We start from the raw sequence: 19,459 nt of genomic DNA, 5'->3' as shown, positions 1-19,459 counted from the left end.
AACATATTTTGGAGGAGGTTTTGAGGAAACTATGGCTTTGTTAAAAGGCAGTTTCCAGGTTATGGTTTTTTCAGTGAATTTGATGGCCTTTTCTTCCATGTAGACCTGGTAGAACCAGTCCCAGAAAAGGATATTTTTCCTATTTTTCTCCATGAAATGGATCCACTGATTTTGCATTATGGTCTCTACATATTTTTTCGTAAAGACATCATGCAACCAATTCCTCCAATTTTCATTTTCTTTGGAGCAGAAATCATTCCTAAGGATGTTGGATGCTAATGTCAAGGGTTTTTCAATCACATAGATCTCAGGGTTAGGATTGATCCTGGTCGTATCGGTTATGGATGAAAATGTGGGTGAAGGGGGTGAAGACTCAGTTTCATCTGTGTTTGGGACAGAATATACTGGCCTAGGGATATCTGTGGCGACACTACTAATTCCTCTAAGGTTGGTGGACCTAGGAGGGGCTTCAGTAGCTGTTTGGAAAGTGTTTGCCGATGGGGCAACACTGAATGATCTCCTTCTTAGCTCAGGGCTTCTAAAGGAAGAACTTATCGAAGGGGTTAAGGTTGACTGTATGTCGACTGATCTCCTATGGCGAAAGCTTATGGAAACTCTCCTATCTTGGAACTGGCTCACTCGACTAAGTTCCTCATTTTGGATTTTTTCAGGTGCAACTGCGTCTTCTAAGACCCATTCTTCAGGAAGAGTTACCTCATTCCACCTAATTGGTCTAGGGACTACAGTGTTTGACCTGGCAATGTCTGTTTAGAAAATGAGGGTTTCTCCTTTGGGGCTATGGTTGAAGGCTCTGGTTGCAAACGCTGAGACCATCGTTTTGTAATGGATTATGTACACAAGGGCTAAAGGGATGGAGCCTAAAGCAATCTTGTAATTATGCGTTTTGATCTGCAAGGTTAAGCCATGAGTTATGTTTTGGTCTTTGAGGGACATGGTGAAATTTGGGAAACAGTTGAAATGGATTGGTCCGTCGCACAGACTAGTCTCGACTGTCCCAAGGATGGATTCATGGTAATTCAAAAGCCTAGCATCCCTAAGCACTAGGAGTACTGAGATATCTAAGCCTTCTCTTGTTAGGGGTTTTATGCCCACTTGGACAAGCCCTATATGGATGAAGTTATATTTATCATTATGTTTTTTCAGTGACTCTTAATCGAAATTATTGAAATTATTTTCAAAACGCATAAAATCTATATATATATATATATGAAAGCACGATATGAGATGGAACATGCCAGATAGCCTCAGAACACTCCATTTCTGAATGAAATTTTCTCGGTTTTTTGAGTTCTTAAAATTTTAAATTATCTTTTATTATGAAATTAGCAAAAAAATCTTTCGAAATTATTTTCGCTTATAATATTCCAATTAAAAAGACCGAAAATATCATAAAATCTTTTGTACACTATAGTGATATTCAAGTGAAGGTAATATGAATTTTCTGAAATGAATTTTCTAGATTTTTTTCTTAATTATTTTTAATAAAAATATTTTTTTCAAGATATGTCATCATAAAATCCGATTTCTTGATTTCTTTAATTTTTATAATTTATACAAGATAATTTATTTGAAATAAATGAGAAGATTTTATTACATGTGTAGATATTATTTAATAATCTTGGATTTTTTAAAATTAAAATTAATATTTCATCACATCAATATTAACATCAAAATAAGAATATATTAGCATTATTTTCCAAAAGGAATTTTCTAGGTTTTTATTTATTTATATTTTTGGAATTATTTTTAATAAAAAATATATTTTTTTAAAGATATCTCATCATAAAATTTGATTTCATGATTTCTTTAATTTTTACAATTTATATATCATAATGTATTTGAAATAAATGAGAAGATTTTATTATATGTATAGATATTATTTAATAATTTTCAATTTTTTAAAATAAAAATTAATATTTCTTCACATCAATATTAACATGAAAATAAGTACATATTAATATATAACATCCTTCAATATATATAAGAAGAAAAAGTATATGTAAGTTATATGTTTTTATAGATATCTATCTTTAAAAAATAGATTAGATAATATTTTATGGTATAGATATATATGTATTAAATTTTCTTTTAAAAAAAAATCAGACTTGTTAACCAAAAAAAGAAAACAAATTAGATTATATTTTATCTAGATTATATATGATGGTTATAAATAGTAATCATCATACACATACGTATTGGCCTTACCTCAACTAATAAGTCTACAACTAAACGCGAGCTCTCGAAACATATGTCTATCCCTAGGTGCAAGTGAGTTGATTAAATTTATACTTTGATTTTTTCTGTCATTTTTATCGTAATTTTTTTTCCTTATTTTTTCTCATATTGTTTCTCAAGATTGTTGATGTGACTTTTGTCTTTCAAAAGGTTATCCCTATATACAAGCTCTCCAAAAGTAAATTCGTCTACCACTAAATGTGAAGAATATTATTTATTATATTATTTTTGTTCCACTTTGACTCTCGAAGGGATTTTTCTTTTTAATTCTTAATTATATTTTCTTTTCAAATTGATGTACTATCTCGTGCAATGCACGAACTCCACGACTAGCATATATAAAAGTACAATACAAGAGGGCTGATTAGATAGCCTTAGAATGCTCCATTACTGAATTGAATTTTCTTGATTTTTTGAGTTTTTTTAAAAGATAAATTTTTAAAAATATAGATATAGATTTGTAGGACCATTCATTTTTTTTTATTTCTTTAAAAATAATTTTTAAAATTTAAAATTTTAAGTTTTAAAAAAATATAAATATAGATTTGAATTTTTTTGAAAACGAATTTCTAACTTTTAACTTTTAAATTTTTTAAAACATAAAAATAGATTTGAATTAATATACCTCATTCATTTTGTGAATTAATAAAATTCATATTTGTATTTCAAACTATATGTTATCTAAATAAATCATATAAGATCTTAAAGATCATATTTGGTTTTCAAAAATAAATTAGACATATTTTTAATAGATACTAATCAATTTTTTTTCAAAAAACAAATTAGATAATATTTTTTTATAGATATGAATCATATTTACTTTCAAAAAACAAATATTATCATATTTTTTTATCGTTACAATATGTTATAAATAGGACTTACCACACATAAACTGTGATCAATTCGGTTAGAGCAAAATGTTGCTATCACAAGATGTGATCTCTCAAAAAGTAAATACGTTTACCATTAGAATTCACGCATGAAGGTGACTTCAATATTTAAATTTGTTTTTTAACTTGTGATTCTCATCTCAAATATGAAAATATAAATCTACCAATCTCCATTTTTTCATCTTTTTTGCACTGATTCGCGAGTTCTCTGTGTAAATTATTGGCCTTTATCATCTTTTTGTGTTCCGCTTGCTGTTGGATGCGTATAATTTATCTACCCCTCTTTTTGTGCTTGAAAATTTTCTTTTTGACATTCTATCTCTTGTAACGCATGGATTTCACGACTAATATTATATAATTTGACCCTTTTACCCTCAAGTAAGAGAGTCAAGTTATTATTATTTTTTCTATTATATTTTAATTTTTTTAAAGTTAACTTCATTTATTAATTCATACAATTATTATAAATTAAAAATAATAAAGTGTATATTTTTTATTTTTTATGAATATAATTATGTGGGGATAGTAATTTTTTTAAATTACAAGCACCTGTAAACAAATAAATGAATAAATATATATTTATATTAAAATTAAATTTAAAAAATAGATTTTAATGTGTTCTTATTCAATTTTAACTCTAATTATTTGATCTATATTACTATATGGGAGAAGGAAAAATAGTTTGTAACTTTCCTTCTCCCAAATATGCCTTTTAGAAATAAATTTGAAAAATTGATAGCTATTGGATTGAAGAGAAGTTGGGATACTTTAGTAAATTCAACTTTTTTTAACTACCGACTTCCTTTGTTCGACCCTAAATTTTCTCACACACTCCGTGTCTCTCTTCACTATCTTTTCCTCTCACTAGTAAATCCTCTCTTCTAAAATTTTCTTTATTAATTTCATCAATCGAAATTATTTTTTTACCTAAAATAATTATATAACAAGTGTATTATTATAAAATTATATATCTTTCTCATTAATTTATTACCATACTAAATATCAAGATATCACAATATTATGTATATTTTAAGGAATACAATGTATTTGCTAAATACAGAAATATGACATTCATAGAAATATGATATTCCACGACTTAATTTCTCAATAATCTCAAATTCCTTATAATTTACAATACTCAAACCAATGCCACACCTTCCGAAATTGTTAGCATGGATAGATAAAAATAACTTTCTATTCATGTACGAATAAGTCCTCATATTCGATACCTAAACCAAGCTTTAAGGCCAAGACCGAACCTGGGGCGGCTTGGGCTAGACTGTTAGTTCGTTCAATTGGGTCATCAACTGTGAGTTAACGCGACCTGCCATGAATCCCGGGACTCGGGAGAAAAACCAAGGCATGGGCCTGGGCCTTTGAATAGTATATAATGGCATCGATCTGGCCCACGAGACGCGATGCTCTGCTCGGTCACCGGCATCGAGATGATGAGATATGGACTCGCTGTCATGGGCCTATAAGTGAAATGAAACAATTCGCGAGCGGTTCAAACTCGGCTTGATGAAACCTCGAATTCCGCTTGATCTTATCGAGCTAAGTTCAAGCTCGCTAGTCAAGAGAGCCTAGTCGAACTCAATGATTTCGGGAAACTAGCGACTCTAAACGAGCTTTTTAATTACAGATATATATATATATATATATAGCTACAGACCCACATAATATTAGGCCCATAAAGCATAAGGATAAATGTTGACCCATGTATTATTATAAACGGTAATGTTGGATTATACTTTTACTTATAAGTTTATATATATTGATTTTGTTTCGGGTCTAAACGGCTTCAAATTTATCCGAATTTATATAAGTCACAACTTTTCTGCTTCGAGCCTTAGTTTTGTTCAATGAGGCGAGCTTGAACTCAGATATGAGTTACGGTCCGTTTGTTTTCAGGGTTAAAATCACAAAATTTTTAACTTTAACTTTAACTCAACCTACTAGACAACAAAAATACACATTTCCCAAATCAAAAATTTTAACTTTAATTTTAACTCAACACACTACACAACATTTTGTCATTTTCCACAATTAAAATCAAAATTACTTTAACTCTGAAACCAAACGTACCGTTAGACTCAACGAAGTTCGAGCCGAAGCCCAAGCTTACGAGCAAATAAACGATCCGAGCTTGAGCTTCCTAAGATTCAGATTCGGCTTAGGCTCATTTACACCTTACCTTAAAGGCAATAGTCATGTGATGGTGGACCCGGTTCACCGGTCCGGAAGCTCCTGCTCGGATTTCTTCTCCCGCTTCGGTTTTTAGATTTTGCGCTTTTCGCAAGTCGGCAAAGTGGAAGGAATCAAATGGCTCGAAGCATATCAAGGTCGCCGTCGTACCGGCGAAGGCACTCTCCGTCGCCAGTTGGCCGCCGTTCCAGCCGAAGAAGTCGACGGGACCGCAGCCGGTCGCCGTACTCCAATTCCCACAGCAGGTCGTCCCTAATTTCTTCCCCTTCAATCTGATTATAAACCACTTGATGTCCACTCCATGTTTCAAATGAATTGTTGTATTTTCACAAAAATTTTAGCTGCTCCCTGCAAGAACGTTCATGGTGGATATGAATGCTCAGTGGAACGTGAAATTCGTCACTTGTGCGGCGGAAGTAGTGAAGTATTTGGCTGAATGTGTTTGTAAAATTTTTATCTTTGTCCTTCCCTCTTAAGGTGGCATCCTAGTTTTGATGCCCGTATGATGTGATTTCTGCTTTCGTGATTGTGAGGCAATTGCTGAAGCTCTTTACATGTTAATCTCCGATGTTGCTGTTACTGTTTGGTTGATTGTCGGTGGCTTTTTCTTGTTAGTCCTCTTCAGGAACATTGTTCCTTCAGTGCACAGAGGATTCAGCTGCTGTTGAGAAACTAGAATTGCTGTTTCTCGAAGGTCACGTTTTTCTTGTCTTTTTTGTTATCTGTCATGATGTTAGTGTGGAGTTGAATCTGAAGGACGCGAAATTTACGTTTATTGCAGAAGAAGAAGTCGCTCGAGCTCCCCACGTCGCCGAAGAAGTCGCTCTTCATCTTATAGGCGGCGCAGGACAAGATCCCCGACGCCCAGGCGCCACAGAAGGCAGAGAAGTCCTAGCAGATCCCTGTCCCCACCACCCAAGTCCCCCAATCCTAGCCTTGCCTCTACTGAACGCAAGAATGTCATCGAGAAACTCAAAAAAGAGGAAGAAGAAAAGAAAAGGTCTTTGTTGATATAATTATTAAATTTTTTACGTTTACTCGTCACTCTTTGGCAGTATCAGTTGGTTAATATATTGTAGTTTACATTCTTTTTCTTGTACTAGTCAATAAGCTTAGATTGCATCTGTTTAACTTGCTTAAAAGTTAAAAGTTGGTATCATTTGTGAGGATGGATAATATTTCCACTTTTCTGTTAAGTCAGTGACAATAGAAAACTTGCTACTGTGCATCTTCTGGATGTGGATGCTTAACAATTCCGTACTTTGCAAAGTTTAGAGTTTGATATATTAATATTGGCAGGCGAAGGTCACCTTGCATATTTCTGGTTTGGCTTTTCAAAGGAAGCAACTATATAATTCAGTTTGTTTCCCATTCCTATTGAAACTTCATTCTATTACAGATCAGAAAAGGGTAAAGTACGTTTGAAGCATTGGACCAGACTATCCCATGTTATTGGACAATTCTATTTGCAAATGTTTTCCGTAGGCTTTTCATATCCATCGCTTGGGTTTGCTTGTGCTATTTCATTCTTGGGTTGTGGCACAATTTCATGTCTCATGGTTTGGATATGCTGTCAGGCTTCAACATGAGGCAGAATTGAAACTTTTGGAAGAAGAGACTGCACAGAGACTTGAAGAAGCAATCCGGAAGAATGTTGAGGAGAGGTTGAAGTCTGAGGAAGTTAACACAGAAATAGCTAGAAGAATAGAAGAAGGACGAGCCAAATTATTGGCCGATGTTGCAGCTCAACTTGAGAAAGAGAAGGGAGCTGCTCTAATGGAAGCTCGACGGAAAGAAGTAAGGATACTATTAGCTTATGATAGCTAATGATCTCATAATTGGCCATAGAGATAGGGACATGGAAGGGTTAAAGCAATATGTTGCAATGAACTGTGTACAATGTTAAGGTTTGGTTTCAATATTGATGGTGTGTTTAGTGAAGGCAGCAAATAGCTGGGATGAAGGGCTTGAATTGAAAACAATTCCAGTAATCTTCGACATAAAAGGGGACACAAGAAAAGGCAAATTATTGTATACCATTTTCCTTTCATGGGCGGATTTTTTCATGACTGTTAATATTCATTGTAATATTCTGCAGGAACAAGCCCGAAGAGAGAGAGAGGAGCTTGATAGGATGCTGGAGGAGAACAGGAGGCGGGTGGAAGAGTCCCAGAGAAGAGAAGCACAGGAGGCAGCGCGTAAGGAAGAGGAAAGGCAGCGGGAGCTGGAGCTGATTCAGAGGCAGAAAGAAGAGGCTGCTCGTAGGAAACGGTTGGAAGAGGAAGAGGAACGTGCTAAGCAGAGGAGCTTACTGGTTAAAAACCAATCTCGTTCGAAGATGTCATTCGGTCTGTAACAGCTGGAATCTAATTTCATCCGGTTGCATATATTCCCATCCCAAGCGGATGTGCATACCCAGAAAATGCACTATTTGTCCCATTTTGTACTATGAGAAGGAGGTGAGTCGGCTCAGCAGTCTTAACTTATAAGCGGGCATTCCATGTTCCTGAAAATGCAGACGATGTTAGGTATTGGATTCCCTTATCTGTGGCAGAGGATGTTTTGAATTTTGCTCTCAATGACTATTAGATTTGCCTGATTGTAAAAATTCTACTGAATATATAAGCTATACGAGCTTGACTCTTTACTCTCTCTCATTGAAGCTGTGATGTGATTATCAGATGATTGATGAAATATATGGATCCATAGTAAGATTTCAGTCAGAACAGATCTGTCTTGGGTGCTGGTTTTGAGATTGGAGGCAACTTTACTCAAAGGACAGGCAGACATCACAACCTCCCTCCCGGTCTGGGCCCACTTTCTAGTTTGCATTCTCAATCTCATGATGTTCTTTCCTTCCTTAAACAGTGTCATTACATGTCGACGTAGTTAGAAGCTTTAGGAATTCTTCTTCAGGAAAAATAATATAATCCCATTACGGAATCGTTCTTCGTGTCTGTATAAGGTCAGATGTGGGTCTCGTTTGTAGGTATAATGAATTGTTTCTTAAAAAGGACCAAATAAGCTCCTACAAGGGATAAAGATAGAGAACATGTAAAAGCTTAGTCGACCGGCTTCTCTCAAGTTGTTAGGGATGACTATCTTCGTGCCTGATAAGATTGGTTTGTGGCTCTGATACTGTCAACTAAGATTGGTTTGTGGCTCTGTACTGTCAACAAAGATTACAGCTTTACAGATACTATATTACAATGCAAAATCAAGATTGAGAAGATTAGATTAAGGTCCGACGACTAATTGTAAATAGCCATAGCCTAGACTTGATGAAGACTTGAGATATTTATTGCTCTAGCAAGAGTAAATCACAAGCTTTCTTCACAAGAAGTATCGTGACCGCCCAGTGCGGGAATGCATTGTGTTAATGTTACCATCTGTTGTCAATTCTTGACAGAGCTACCATTTCTAAGCAAAAATGACCAATCACCTAATCATGGCTTAAAATTGCAATAAGGGGCTTGTGAAAAATCACTAAAGGGACTCGTGACATTTCATCCAATATAATTTATACTTTTTTAAATAGGCTCCAATAATTTATACCCAACAATGTTGACATTCGGTAAAAATTAGAGAAGATGACATAAGTGGGCCACTTCCAGGCATGATTTGTAAGGTCAAAATTGCCTGTCATGCGTGATTGCGGGGTGTTTATCTGTGCCCGTAGAATTAATCGGACAAATCCAGAATACTTCTTATTATATAAAAATTATTAGAAAAATAAGAACACTGCAAAAGAAATTCCAATCTAATTTCTAAAGATGTAGTGAGAAAGATGGTGTATTACAACTGCGCATGCCATTTGATTGATTATTAAGAGGTTTCGGTTCTATTTTCATGATGGAACCATTCATGCTCCTTTATTAGTTATTAAGATTTTTATTTTATTTGTACAAAATTTATGAGCCTTATTGGTAACAAATAATAATAATAATAATACAGATAGAGTACGAAAAAAGAATAAAAAGGGCATGTTTGTGTAGTCTCAAAACGAACTCCGAAATCAGACCATTAAACCGACCTTGATGCTTTAAAGGCCGAACAAGCCCTCATGACCTCTCTGAGTTAGATCACCCACCTCCTTCCCATCACAATATTTGCATATTTTCTCCTCTACCTATCTTTCATATCTAATCATCAATTATACCAAAACTAGAAAGCAACATATTTTTAATACAAGGAGATCGATCCGCGCTGTAACAAACAATCCTGTTTTACGCAGCGATTATATTTCCATTGTGTCTGTATTTGTGGTGCAAGGACTATGTCCAATCTTCACATATAACTTTAATATAAATATTAGTCGACCGGCTTCATTGGGTTTATCGTTGGAACTACTCAAAAAAGAAATAATCAAATCATTCTTCACAAAGTCACAACCGTCCTCCCACTCAAAGTGTACTCATATGTGTGTTTTTATGTGTATCTGTGTGTGTGTGTATATATATATATGTATATATATAATGGTAATGATAAAAGAGAAAACCATTATTAGTAATCATTGATAATTTCAAAAAAAAAAACAAGGGAAATGCTTTTCGTATTGGTTCTGACTGTTATTGCGGATCTTGTGTTAGCAGAATAACAAAGGGGAAATCTCTTAAGAGAAAGAATATTATTCGATTAATTACTTTAGAGAGAATTACAATGTATTTACACACATTTAAAGGGAAAATCACCGAGGTATTCCCATAACAAAAAAAGGAAATAGAATCTAATCAAATCACAAAAGAATATTGATAATATCCTCTAATATCTTGTTCATTACTGCGTTAACGAGTGAAAGTTACCATATAATTTGAAGTATGCTAAAAAAAAGTAGTAAGTTTATTTTTATGCAGCAAGAAACTTTATATAAATGAGATGCCTCATCTTATGCTCCATAACATATATATATATATATAGCTTTTTGATAAGTATGTTGACATATTGCAAAAGAAAATAACAAATTGCCCTATCCAATAACAAGGCGTAATATATATATATACATATACATACATATATTCTATTTAGCAAGTATTCTCGTTACATTAAAAATTATAACTATTTTTTGGGCGAAAAAATTATTAATTATAAATTAATAACTTTCTTCTTAAAAAATAACGAATTTGCTATATGTAAGGATCTATTTGTTTTGACATAGAGTTTAGATTTTCTCGGTAAAATTTGAACTCTCCGTCATATATTGCATTGTTTGGGGGTATATAATGAGTCATAATAATTGGTTTCCTGAGTTAAAAATTTTAAGAGTGTGCTCGGGGAATTTTTTATTTTTTTTTATCGAAGCACTTGAGATTTACAATCGATAATCTCAAATTACAATCATCCGCGTGCATCATATCAATGTAAAACTAATATTTATATTTCCAATTCAATATATATATATATACGCACTAATCATTGGAAAATGCATATAATCATCGAGCTCAAATGCCCTCCAAAATGTTTTACCGATAATCACTGATAAGACTGACACACTGTGAGGTGACACGTTCAGATTAGCCTATGCAAGTCATTCTTTTTTTATAGGCAACCTATGCAAATCATTCATTAAAAGGAGGATCCTTACTGAACATAAATCATTACATTAATTTAATAACGTGAGTTAAGTGGTTTGGTGTTTTTTTTTCTTAAGTAAAGTACAGGATTCGAGTATTGTGAATGAAAAAAATTTATAATTGGGAGAGTGGTGATCCAGTTTGAATTTGAATTAGTTAAGATTCATAGAAATTTATGAATATGTAGTACGTATAAAAAGAAAATGTTACATTAATTTAGTTAAAAAAATATATCTATATCTATATATATACATATAGTTGCTTTTCTTATGGTTTAAAACAGTGTTATTTTGCAACATATTATAAGTTTTTTTTTTCCGGTGAATAACGTATTATTAATTTTTGTATATAATTTTCCTGCCCAATCACCACGGCTAAGAGGAGAGGACATACAGCATTTTTTCACAACTTCCCACTGAAGCTTAATTTACTTTTGTTTTCGGTAGGAAAGCTCAACTTACTTGTATGTCTTTCTAAATACATACATATACATGTATTTATATATATATATATCCACATGGAACTACAAGCATTAATTTCTTGTTCTAATAAGTCTTCAAACGATCGAGTCCTCTTTAGTTTCTCCAAGCCCTTCTCCTTCTCCTCCTCCTCCTCTTTTGGAGGAAAGCGTTATGCCCTTTCCTCTCCTCTCTCCCTCCTTTAATTAAGACCATTTCCTCACTTCCCTTGTATATATAGACATACATATAATATGTATATATATTTATATTTATTCATGTCAAGTCCCGTTGATGCTCCCAAAGCATATATAGAGAGACATTGCTACCTATAAAGCCTTCACACATCAACCCTCCTCTCTTTGATCAAATTAGTTTCTATTTGAAGATTGGTTGCATATATATATATATATGGCTTCATTGGGCAATTTCAGCTTGTTGCCTTTGATACTAGTGGTGCTAGCTGGGGTTGCGTGCTTCCCGACAGAGTCACTGGCCACGTCGAGGTGGGCTCTCGTCAAGAATGAAGTGAAGCACTTTGGGTTCGAGGTGACACTCAAGCACATCGACTCGGGCAAGAACTTCACCAGATATGAGCGCCTGCAGCGCGCCCTCACTCGGGGCCAGCACCGGCTGAACAGACTCAGCAAGATGGTCCTGGCGGCAGGTTCAACCTCGGAACTGGAAGCTGAGTCCCCCATCCACTCGGGGAATGGGGAGTTCCTGATGCAGCTTTCCATCGGCACGCCCGGTGCGAGCTTCCCGGCGATCATGGACACCGGGAGCGATTTGATCTGGACCCAGTGCAAGCCCTGTTCCCAGTGCTATGACCAGCAGACGCCGATCTTCGACCCCAAGAAGTCGTCCAGCTTCACGACACTGTCGTGCTCGAGCAACCTCTGCATGGCACTGCCCACGTCCATGTGCGACAGCGGTGGGTGCGAGTACCTCTACACTTATGGCGACTACTCCTCCACTCAGGGTGTCATGGCCACTGAGACGTTCACGTTCGGAGATTCTGGGGACAGCCAAGGGGTCTCGGTCCCGAAAGTAGGGTTTGGGTGCGGGCAGGACAATGAGGGAAGCGGCTTCTCCCAGGGTGCCGGGCTCGTGGGCCTGGGGCGTGGGCCGTTATCCCTCGTGTCGCAGCTTGGTGTGCCCGAGTTCTCCTATTGCCTGACCTCGATCGATGACTCAAAGACAAGCAAGCTCTTGATTGGGCCCCAAGCAATTGGCAATAAAACATCCTCAAGTGCAATCATAACCATCCCACTGATTAAGAACCCATCACAGCCATCATTCTATTATCTTCCCCTTGAAGGAATCTCTGTCGGGGACACTCGTTTGCCCATCAAGAAATCCACCTTTTCCCTCCAAAGTGACGGGAGTGGCGGCCTCATCATCGACTCCGGCACGACCATCACCTACCTCGAGGAGAGCGCCTTTGACCTGGTCAAGAAGGAATTCATCTCCCAGACAAAGCTCTCAGTCGATAAGTCAGGGACGGCCGGGCTCGACCTCTGCTTCACGCTTCCCTCGGGGTCAGCCCAGGTCGAGGTCCCGAAGCTCGTGTTCCACTTTGAGGGTGCGGACCTAGACCTGCCAGGGGACAACTATATGATAGCAGACTCGAGCGTCGGGCTCATGTGCCTCGCGATGGGGAGTTCGAGCGGGATGTCGATCTTCGGGAACGTGCAGCAGCAGAACATGATGGTCGTGCATGATCTTGAGAAGGAAACACTATCTTTCATCCCAACGCAGTGCGATCAATTATGAGCAATGTCTTCATCTAATCTCTGAACTAGTCCAAAGGCGTGCGTTTACTTTTTTGTTTGCGTGATATTTTACTAATGATATTTACATTTTAGTTCATCAACTTAATAAAAATAACATTTCTACGTGCTCTCTTTAGTTGAATTAAAATCATATCCTAGGGCTAATTAATTACATCTAGCCAATATAATGCCTAGTTAACATAAGGGTCGCTTCCATGCAATATCAGGGCACATTAGCTTTTGTGGTCAATTACATTTTAGTTCATTGCTCACAGTTCTACTCTCTTTTCATATAAAAGAATTAATTAATATCGACAAGCTAAGTATACATATCTAACCATTGCTAGGCTAGTATAATATAAGCTTCGTGGCCCTGCAATAGGGCATGTCATGTGTTAACATGTAAGAATTTGCTGTCAATTTTTCACCGATCTAACATCGTTTCTAAGCAAAAATGACCAACCACCTAATCGCAATCACGGCTCAAAATGGGAAGAAGGCTTCCAAATTTCTGAAGGGACCCGTACGTGCAATTTTCTCCCTATGATTTCTGTATATTATAATATGTCAAAATTCAGTAACAAAATAGTCAATTCTTTTGGGAGAAATATAATTGGTCTGGGCAGTACTTGTAATATAAATTCAAACCTAACTAAAGATAAAAGGGAAGGAATATAAAAGGAGAGGGCATGTTTGTAATCTTAAACCAAATTGTAATTAAACCATCAAACGGACAGTTATGTATGTATAGCCAATGCTTAAAGGCCAAATAAAAAATATATATACGACCTTCCTAAGTTAGATCACCAGTCACCTCCACGCCCATCGATTAATGTGTCCTTCTACTCTACCTATCTTCGTATATATTATTATTATATCACTGAATTATGCGAATTTTTTGGTATGAGGAGATGGTATTGCTATATAATGTAACATTTTATGCAGTGATTTTATTTCCATTACATTTCTATAGTTACATACAAGAAATTCCAAACAACAACTTCAATAATGTATCTATTTTCGAACACAACATCCTAATCTGTGTTTCACTCGAGCATACTTATAATACATGATTTTGGAGAAATTCACAATTATTCCCGATGTGTCCAACCTCTCGCTCATTTGCACTTGCAGCATTTTATGTTACGAATTAATATTTTGTGAACTATATTCATTGTCTCATTGATTGAGAGAAGCTTTTAAGAATCTTTAGTTTCCTTTAAGACCGTAATTAAGAAATTTAAGTCTTGTTTTTGAGAAAATTTTGAAGTAAATTAATTCTTTAAGAAATTATGAAGTATAATTAATAAAACTATTGGATTTAGATCAGTTAAGAAGATTATGGTTGCTCAACTTCTCGAAGACCAAGGGAGCCAGGGTAATTTGAATCAACAGTTGTCAAGACTTGTACAACTGAAAAAAAAGAAGAAGAGTAAATAGGCAATTTGGTCCCTGAGTTCGGCAAGTTGCATCAATTGGGTCTTTGACTTTTTTTTATATCAATTTTGGTCCTTGAATTTTTCAATGTAATCCTCTACCGAAGGAAATTACATCAATAACATCCTTCACTACATTAGTAGGGTCCTTTTTGATGCAAAATGCATCAAATAGGTTCTTTGTGTACATCAATTAGATTCTTACGTCAAAATTAGTCTGACGGTGTTAACAGAGGAGAAAATAGTACATCATTTAGATCATTTCTTTGTTTTATTTTCCTTTTCCTTTCTAATAGAAAAAAACAATAGAGCAATGGGGGAGCTCCCCGCCGGCGACCTCCCCCCAAGGCAAGGTTGCCGGAGTCCCCCTCAATTTTTTTTTAAGCGACATCATTTTGAGTAATGGGCTCAAAACGATGTCGTTTTATCGTTTTAACAAAAAAAAATTGAAGAGGGGAGCCCCCACCGGAACTTCCTCCTCTGGCCCTTCTCTTTTCGAAAGAGAGGGAACAAAGGGGGGCCTCCGGTGGGGGTCCCCCGCCAAAGCTCCCCCATTGTTCTTGTTTTTTTTTTCTATTAGAAAGGGAAAAGAAAAGAAAAATAAAGAAGGGATCTAAATGATGTAATATGCTCCTCAGTTAACACCGTCAGATTATTTTTGTCGGAAGGATCTAGTTGATGTGCCAAAAGAACCTACTTCATGTATTTTCCGTCAAAAAGGATCCAATTGATGTATCGATAACCTAATTGATGTAATTTTCTTGAGTGGATGATGTAATTGATGTAATACAGACCTATATGATGCAAATTGGAAAAGTGAGGGGCCAAATTGATGTAAAAAAAGAAAAAGTCAGGAATTCAATTGACACAACCTGCCAAACTCCAGGACTAAATTGCCTATTTACTTAAAAAAAAACAAAAAACCAAAACAAAAACTAAGAGGAATTTGATGAACTACCCTCAAGAAAAAACTTTGTGCGTCCGGCTGCAAAGCTCAAAGTCAAAGGCTTAGTGTTCACCAATGCCATTCAAATTTCAAGAAACAAAACATTTTGCCAGTCTCTGTAATGTTTAAAGACTCGTACGATGATCAGTTAATATTGGTTAAGTTATAATCATATCAATATATCAATATATAATATATAAAAGCGGAAGAATGGAATCATGAGAGCTCCATATTTGATAACTCTCAACTCTTAATAAGATGTCGTCAATTGCTCGAATCATTTTATTTGATAACCCTCAGCTCTACGTGAATTGATATTTCATTTTTAATTAAATGAACTTACACTATATTTTATTGGTGTTATATTCAACGATGTTAAAAATTTGTCTAGATTATTTGCATGATAACATATAATAAATTATTTTTGAAAAATTAAAAGTTTTCTCGATAATTGAAAAGAACTCATCGACATACATGATATGTTTCAAGTTCAATGTGTATATTTCTCTATAAATACCTAACAAAGTTCATTTTATCCATCGTCTTTCTATTCACTATGATTTTTCCTAGGAACTTATACATATTATAAGATTACAATCTCTTTATAAGCATATTGTTAGCTTGATATATTTAAAGTAAGTATTTGTTTATTGTGATCATGGGTGGATAATTTTTTTTTTATATTTTTATCTATATTCATTTGTAAGTTACAAGCGTTGTTTATCTATATTGTAAAAAAAAATGTTCGGAGATCATCTAGAAATATATAATTATAAAACGGAGAGAGAGGATTAACATGTCACTCTAATCTTCTACCCCTCAGCTCCTCGTGGCCCGACCCTTCACACACCCCATGACATTAATTAAGCACCTTCATTTATTACATGATTGACATTTATCAACCCAATTAAACAGCCACATTAAATGAATGGTGAAAATTCTCAAAAATAAAAAATAAGATAATACTAATTCAATTCATAATATTAATTTATTCCTTGCTAAATATAATAGAATTATTATTTAATGATATATATAGTCTAATGATAATCTCGCACAACGTGCGGTTGAAACTGCTGGTTGTTAATATGCCGTGTCAAACTCCATTGTACCATAGTAAGCTATGAGAGGATCTCAAGCCGAATGTCGATATCATCTCACTTAACCTATGGACGCAGTTAAATTGGTTGGTGGAACATGAGTTACATGCACGAAGACGTGCGATCACATTGAATTCAAAAGAGATAACGGGACACATAATGGCAATGGGCCTGGACGTTCAGTTTGCGAAAAGGGTTTGGGCCGGCATTACCAACAAACGGAGATGTATATACATGGGCTTGGCCGGCCCACCTGAAGCATGCCCTAACTGATTTTTGGAGAACCAGCCCGGCAGGATTCCCGCGCACAAGTCGGATACTGATCAGACCGTCTGAGCCAAGATTATTGGGACCTCGGTATGGACTATGGAGCATGAAATACTACTTACGCAAACCACCACCAAACCAAAGACATTGGAGTTAATCATTACATAAATATTGGCTAGGAAGACATTCTTTTAATGAAAACTAATATGCTTTTCTGTATTTGTTTTTGTTTTTGTTTTTTAATGGCTATGTATTATTATTTATATCCATAAACACCTCATGAGTCTATGAATTCAGATAAGTATATATATAAGCACTCATGTGAGTGGTCTCATCAAAGGGACATGAGAAGTGGATTTAACAAGTTGATTTTGGATAAAAAGAAGTTTGTTTTCTTGGCATGCTTACTTTCCGATTGATTAAACCAAATTACCTTCAATTTTCAACGAATAACTGAAATTGAGAGATGTTTTACCTCTCACCCACCCCACCCCAACCCAAAAAAGAAAAAGAAAAAGAAAAAAGAGAGAGATGAAATAATATATATGTGTCAATTATTTTTCTATTTCGCCTTTGGTTTTCAGGGAAAATTCATTACTAAAAAAAACTTCTTAATAGTCACACGATCGAGGATGTGCGGTACTGTCTTACATCCTTTTTCTTTTGATGGCCAATATCGGAGGATGTAATTGCCTTGCCTCACACAATTTCTAATCATTCACTCTCTTGCCACTCCACTTCCATCATGTCACTCTCTTATTTTCTATCTTTGTCACCTCACACCCATTTCTTTCCAATTCGTCTCCCTTTTCACCTTCTACTCTTCATCTTTTCAATTTACTCCATCTATGATTGGTGAACGTGATATTATCAATCTTAAAAGTGAAAAAAGATCATCAAAAAATAGAATATCTTAAAATGTAAAAGTGAAAGTCGCGTATATACTTACGCTTTATAATAATAGGTAATACATAGAGCACTCACTCTCGATCACTCTCGATCGTTTCCCTCGTAAATTTTTCTCGAATTGATAATTCGTTCTTTTCAAATAAAAAGAACCTACAATATTTATTCTAGAAGCAATATATAGTGCCGGCCGAGTTTATGTTTTCCTAGAAGTAACAGAAGAATATCATAGGATATTTTCTTGCGAGATCTGTCAGATCTTCCTCTCAAATTCGTGGCGTGTTGTTCTTCTAAACTCCTTTCCGCCTAAATTGGTGGGTCAAATTAATAAAGTTGGGTGGTAGTCAGATGTATTCCGGATAGATGGTTGGATCAACATCTAATGGCTATAATGATAATGGTAGTCCAATCTGGGGGAATGTCATTTGAGTTTGGGACAAGGGACTGACCGACCCAATGGACTATATCGATCGATCATTCGATACTAGTCAATCATCAAATCGACCAAAAGCTCATTTCATGGTTCTGATGAAAAGAAGAATTCACCATTTTCTTCACTTCTCTTTCTTTTCTTTTTGCCCCCTTGTTCTCTTTCTGTCCTTGATCAGAACCGAAAGTACACTGACAGGTACAAGATTCTTCCCCAACATGGAATGATTCAGCTAATATATATATATATATATATATCATCCTCATCATCATCGCATATAAATATTCTTGCCCATGCCCACCATCTATATATATATAATATATATGTATATAATATATAATATATAATATCATCATTGTCTTTGTATATGGGTTAATAACTCAAAAAAGTAGGATGTTTATATATTTTTTCATTTTAACGCGACTTTTTGAAAATTACCTAAAAAAACATCATCTTTTTATTTTAGTATCAAATTTAGTACGACGTTAAATTTTTTATTAATTTTAACTATAGTGTCACTTGTCGTCACCTTATTAGTTGAGTGAGTCAAACTTATTTTTATTTAATAATTTTTTTTGAAAATTACAAAGAAAAGTGAGGGTCGGCAGCGGCTCGAAGGAGGAGGGGGCCGGCGGTGGTGGCCACAATCGAGACCACCACTGTCGGCTCCTCCTCTTTCAAGTCAGCTCGTCAGCCGACCCTTTTTCTCTCTTTTTTATTTTTATTTTTTTATTTTTAAATTAATAAAAATAAGTGGGATCCCTAATATAATAACATGGCAACACGTGACATTATCATTAAAATTGATGAAAAATTTAACATCGTACTATATTTGAGACTAAAGTAAATTGTCATACTTTTTTGGATAATTTTCGAAAGGTCGTGCTAGAATTAGAAAAATGTGTAAATGTAATACTTTTTTGGGCTATTAACAACTTTGTACAGATATGGCCCATCCCAATTTTGAGGGTCAAGACCTTTCTTATATGTTACGTGTTTTTCCAAGAGAAGGTAAAGGAAGTCTATCTGATAACAACATTTTACGACATCGTGATGTATATTCTTTCGCATGTATGCTAGCTAGTAACATCTCCAATTCAATGGTACATATATATAGATGAGATCTCGTGGATTATACGTATATTTCTATTACCTCACAGCATGCGGAGCCGCTAGCCATATATCGAATAGCATTTAAACTAATAAACTTCCTCTCGATGAGA

The 19,459-nt window shown here is 35.2% G+C and overlaps 2 protein-coding genes across 2 annotated transcripts; both read left to right on the top strand.

The window, feature by feature from the left end:
- The first annotated feature begins 5,380 nt into the window (after positions 1-5,380).
- Positions 5,381-8,008, top strand: LOC116198573 (uncharacterized protein At1g10890-like). Its single transcript, XM_031528756.1, has 4 exons — positions 5,381-5,596; positions 6,133-6,351; positions 6,929-7,148; positions 7,450-8,008. Exons 1-4 carry the CDS (start codon positions 5,469-5,471, stop codon positions 7,705-7,707), a joined length of 825 nt encoding a protein of 274 aa, XP_031384616.1. The 5' UTR covers positions 5,381-5,468; the 3' UTR covers positions 7,708-8,008.
- Positions 8,009-11,477: 3,469 nt separating this feature from the next.
- Positions 11,478-13,281, top strand: LOC116198459 (aspartic proteinase nepenthesin-1). Its single transcript, XM_031528608.1, has one exon. The coding sequence runs from the start codon at positions 11,791-11,793 to the stop codon at positions 13,153-13,155; it is 1,365 nt and encodes a 454-aa protein (XP_031384468.1). The 5' UTR covers positions 11,478-11,790; the 3' UTR covers positions 13,156-13,281.
- The last annotated feature ends 6,178 nt before the right edge of the window (positions 13,282-19,459 follow it).

The sequence above is a fragment of the Punica granatum genome, chromosome 3 (genome assembly GCF_007655135.1).
Source record: "Punica granatum isolate Tunisia-2019 chromosome 3, ASM765513v2, whole genome shotgun sequence".
NCBI lineage: Eukaryota > Viridiplantae > Streptophyta > Magnoliopsida > Myrtales > Lythraceae > Punica > Punica granatum.
Note: the sequence above shows the minus strand (reverse complement) of the source record. Positions and strands in the feature narration are given on the sequence as shown.

Bases quoted from the DNA above. Each gene is read 5' to 3' on its own strand.
- LOC116198573 (XM_031528756.1), top strand. From the start codon at position 5,469: ATGGCTCGAAGCATATCAAGGTCGCCGTCGTACCGGCGAAGGCACTCT. The intron at 5,597-6,132 runs GTCGTCCCTAAT...CGTTTATTGCAG, and splicing joins TACTCCAATTCCCACAGCAG to AAGAAGAAGTCGCTCGAGCT. The intron at 7,149-7,449 runs GTAAGGATACTA...AATATTCTGCAG, and splicing joins TGGAAGCTCGACGGAAAGAA to GAACAAGCCCGAAGAGAGAG.
- LOC116198459 (XM_031528608.1), top strand. From the start codon at position 11,791: ATGGCTTCATTGGGCAATTTCAGCTTGTTGCCTTTGATACTAGTGGTG.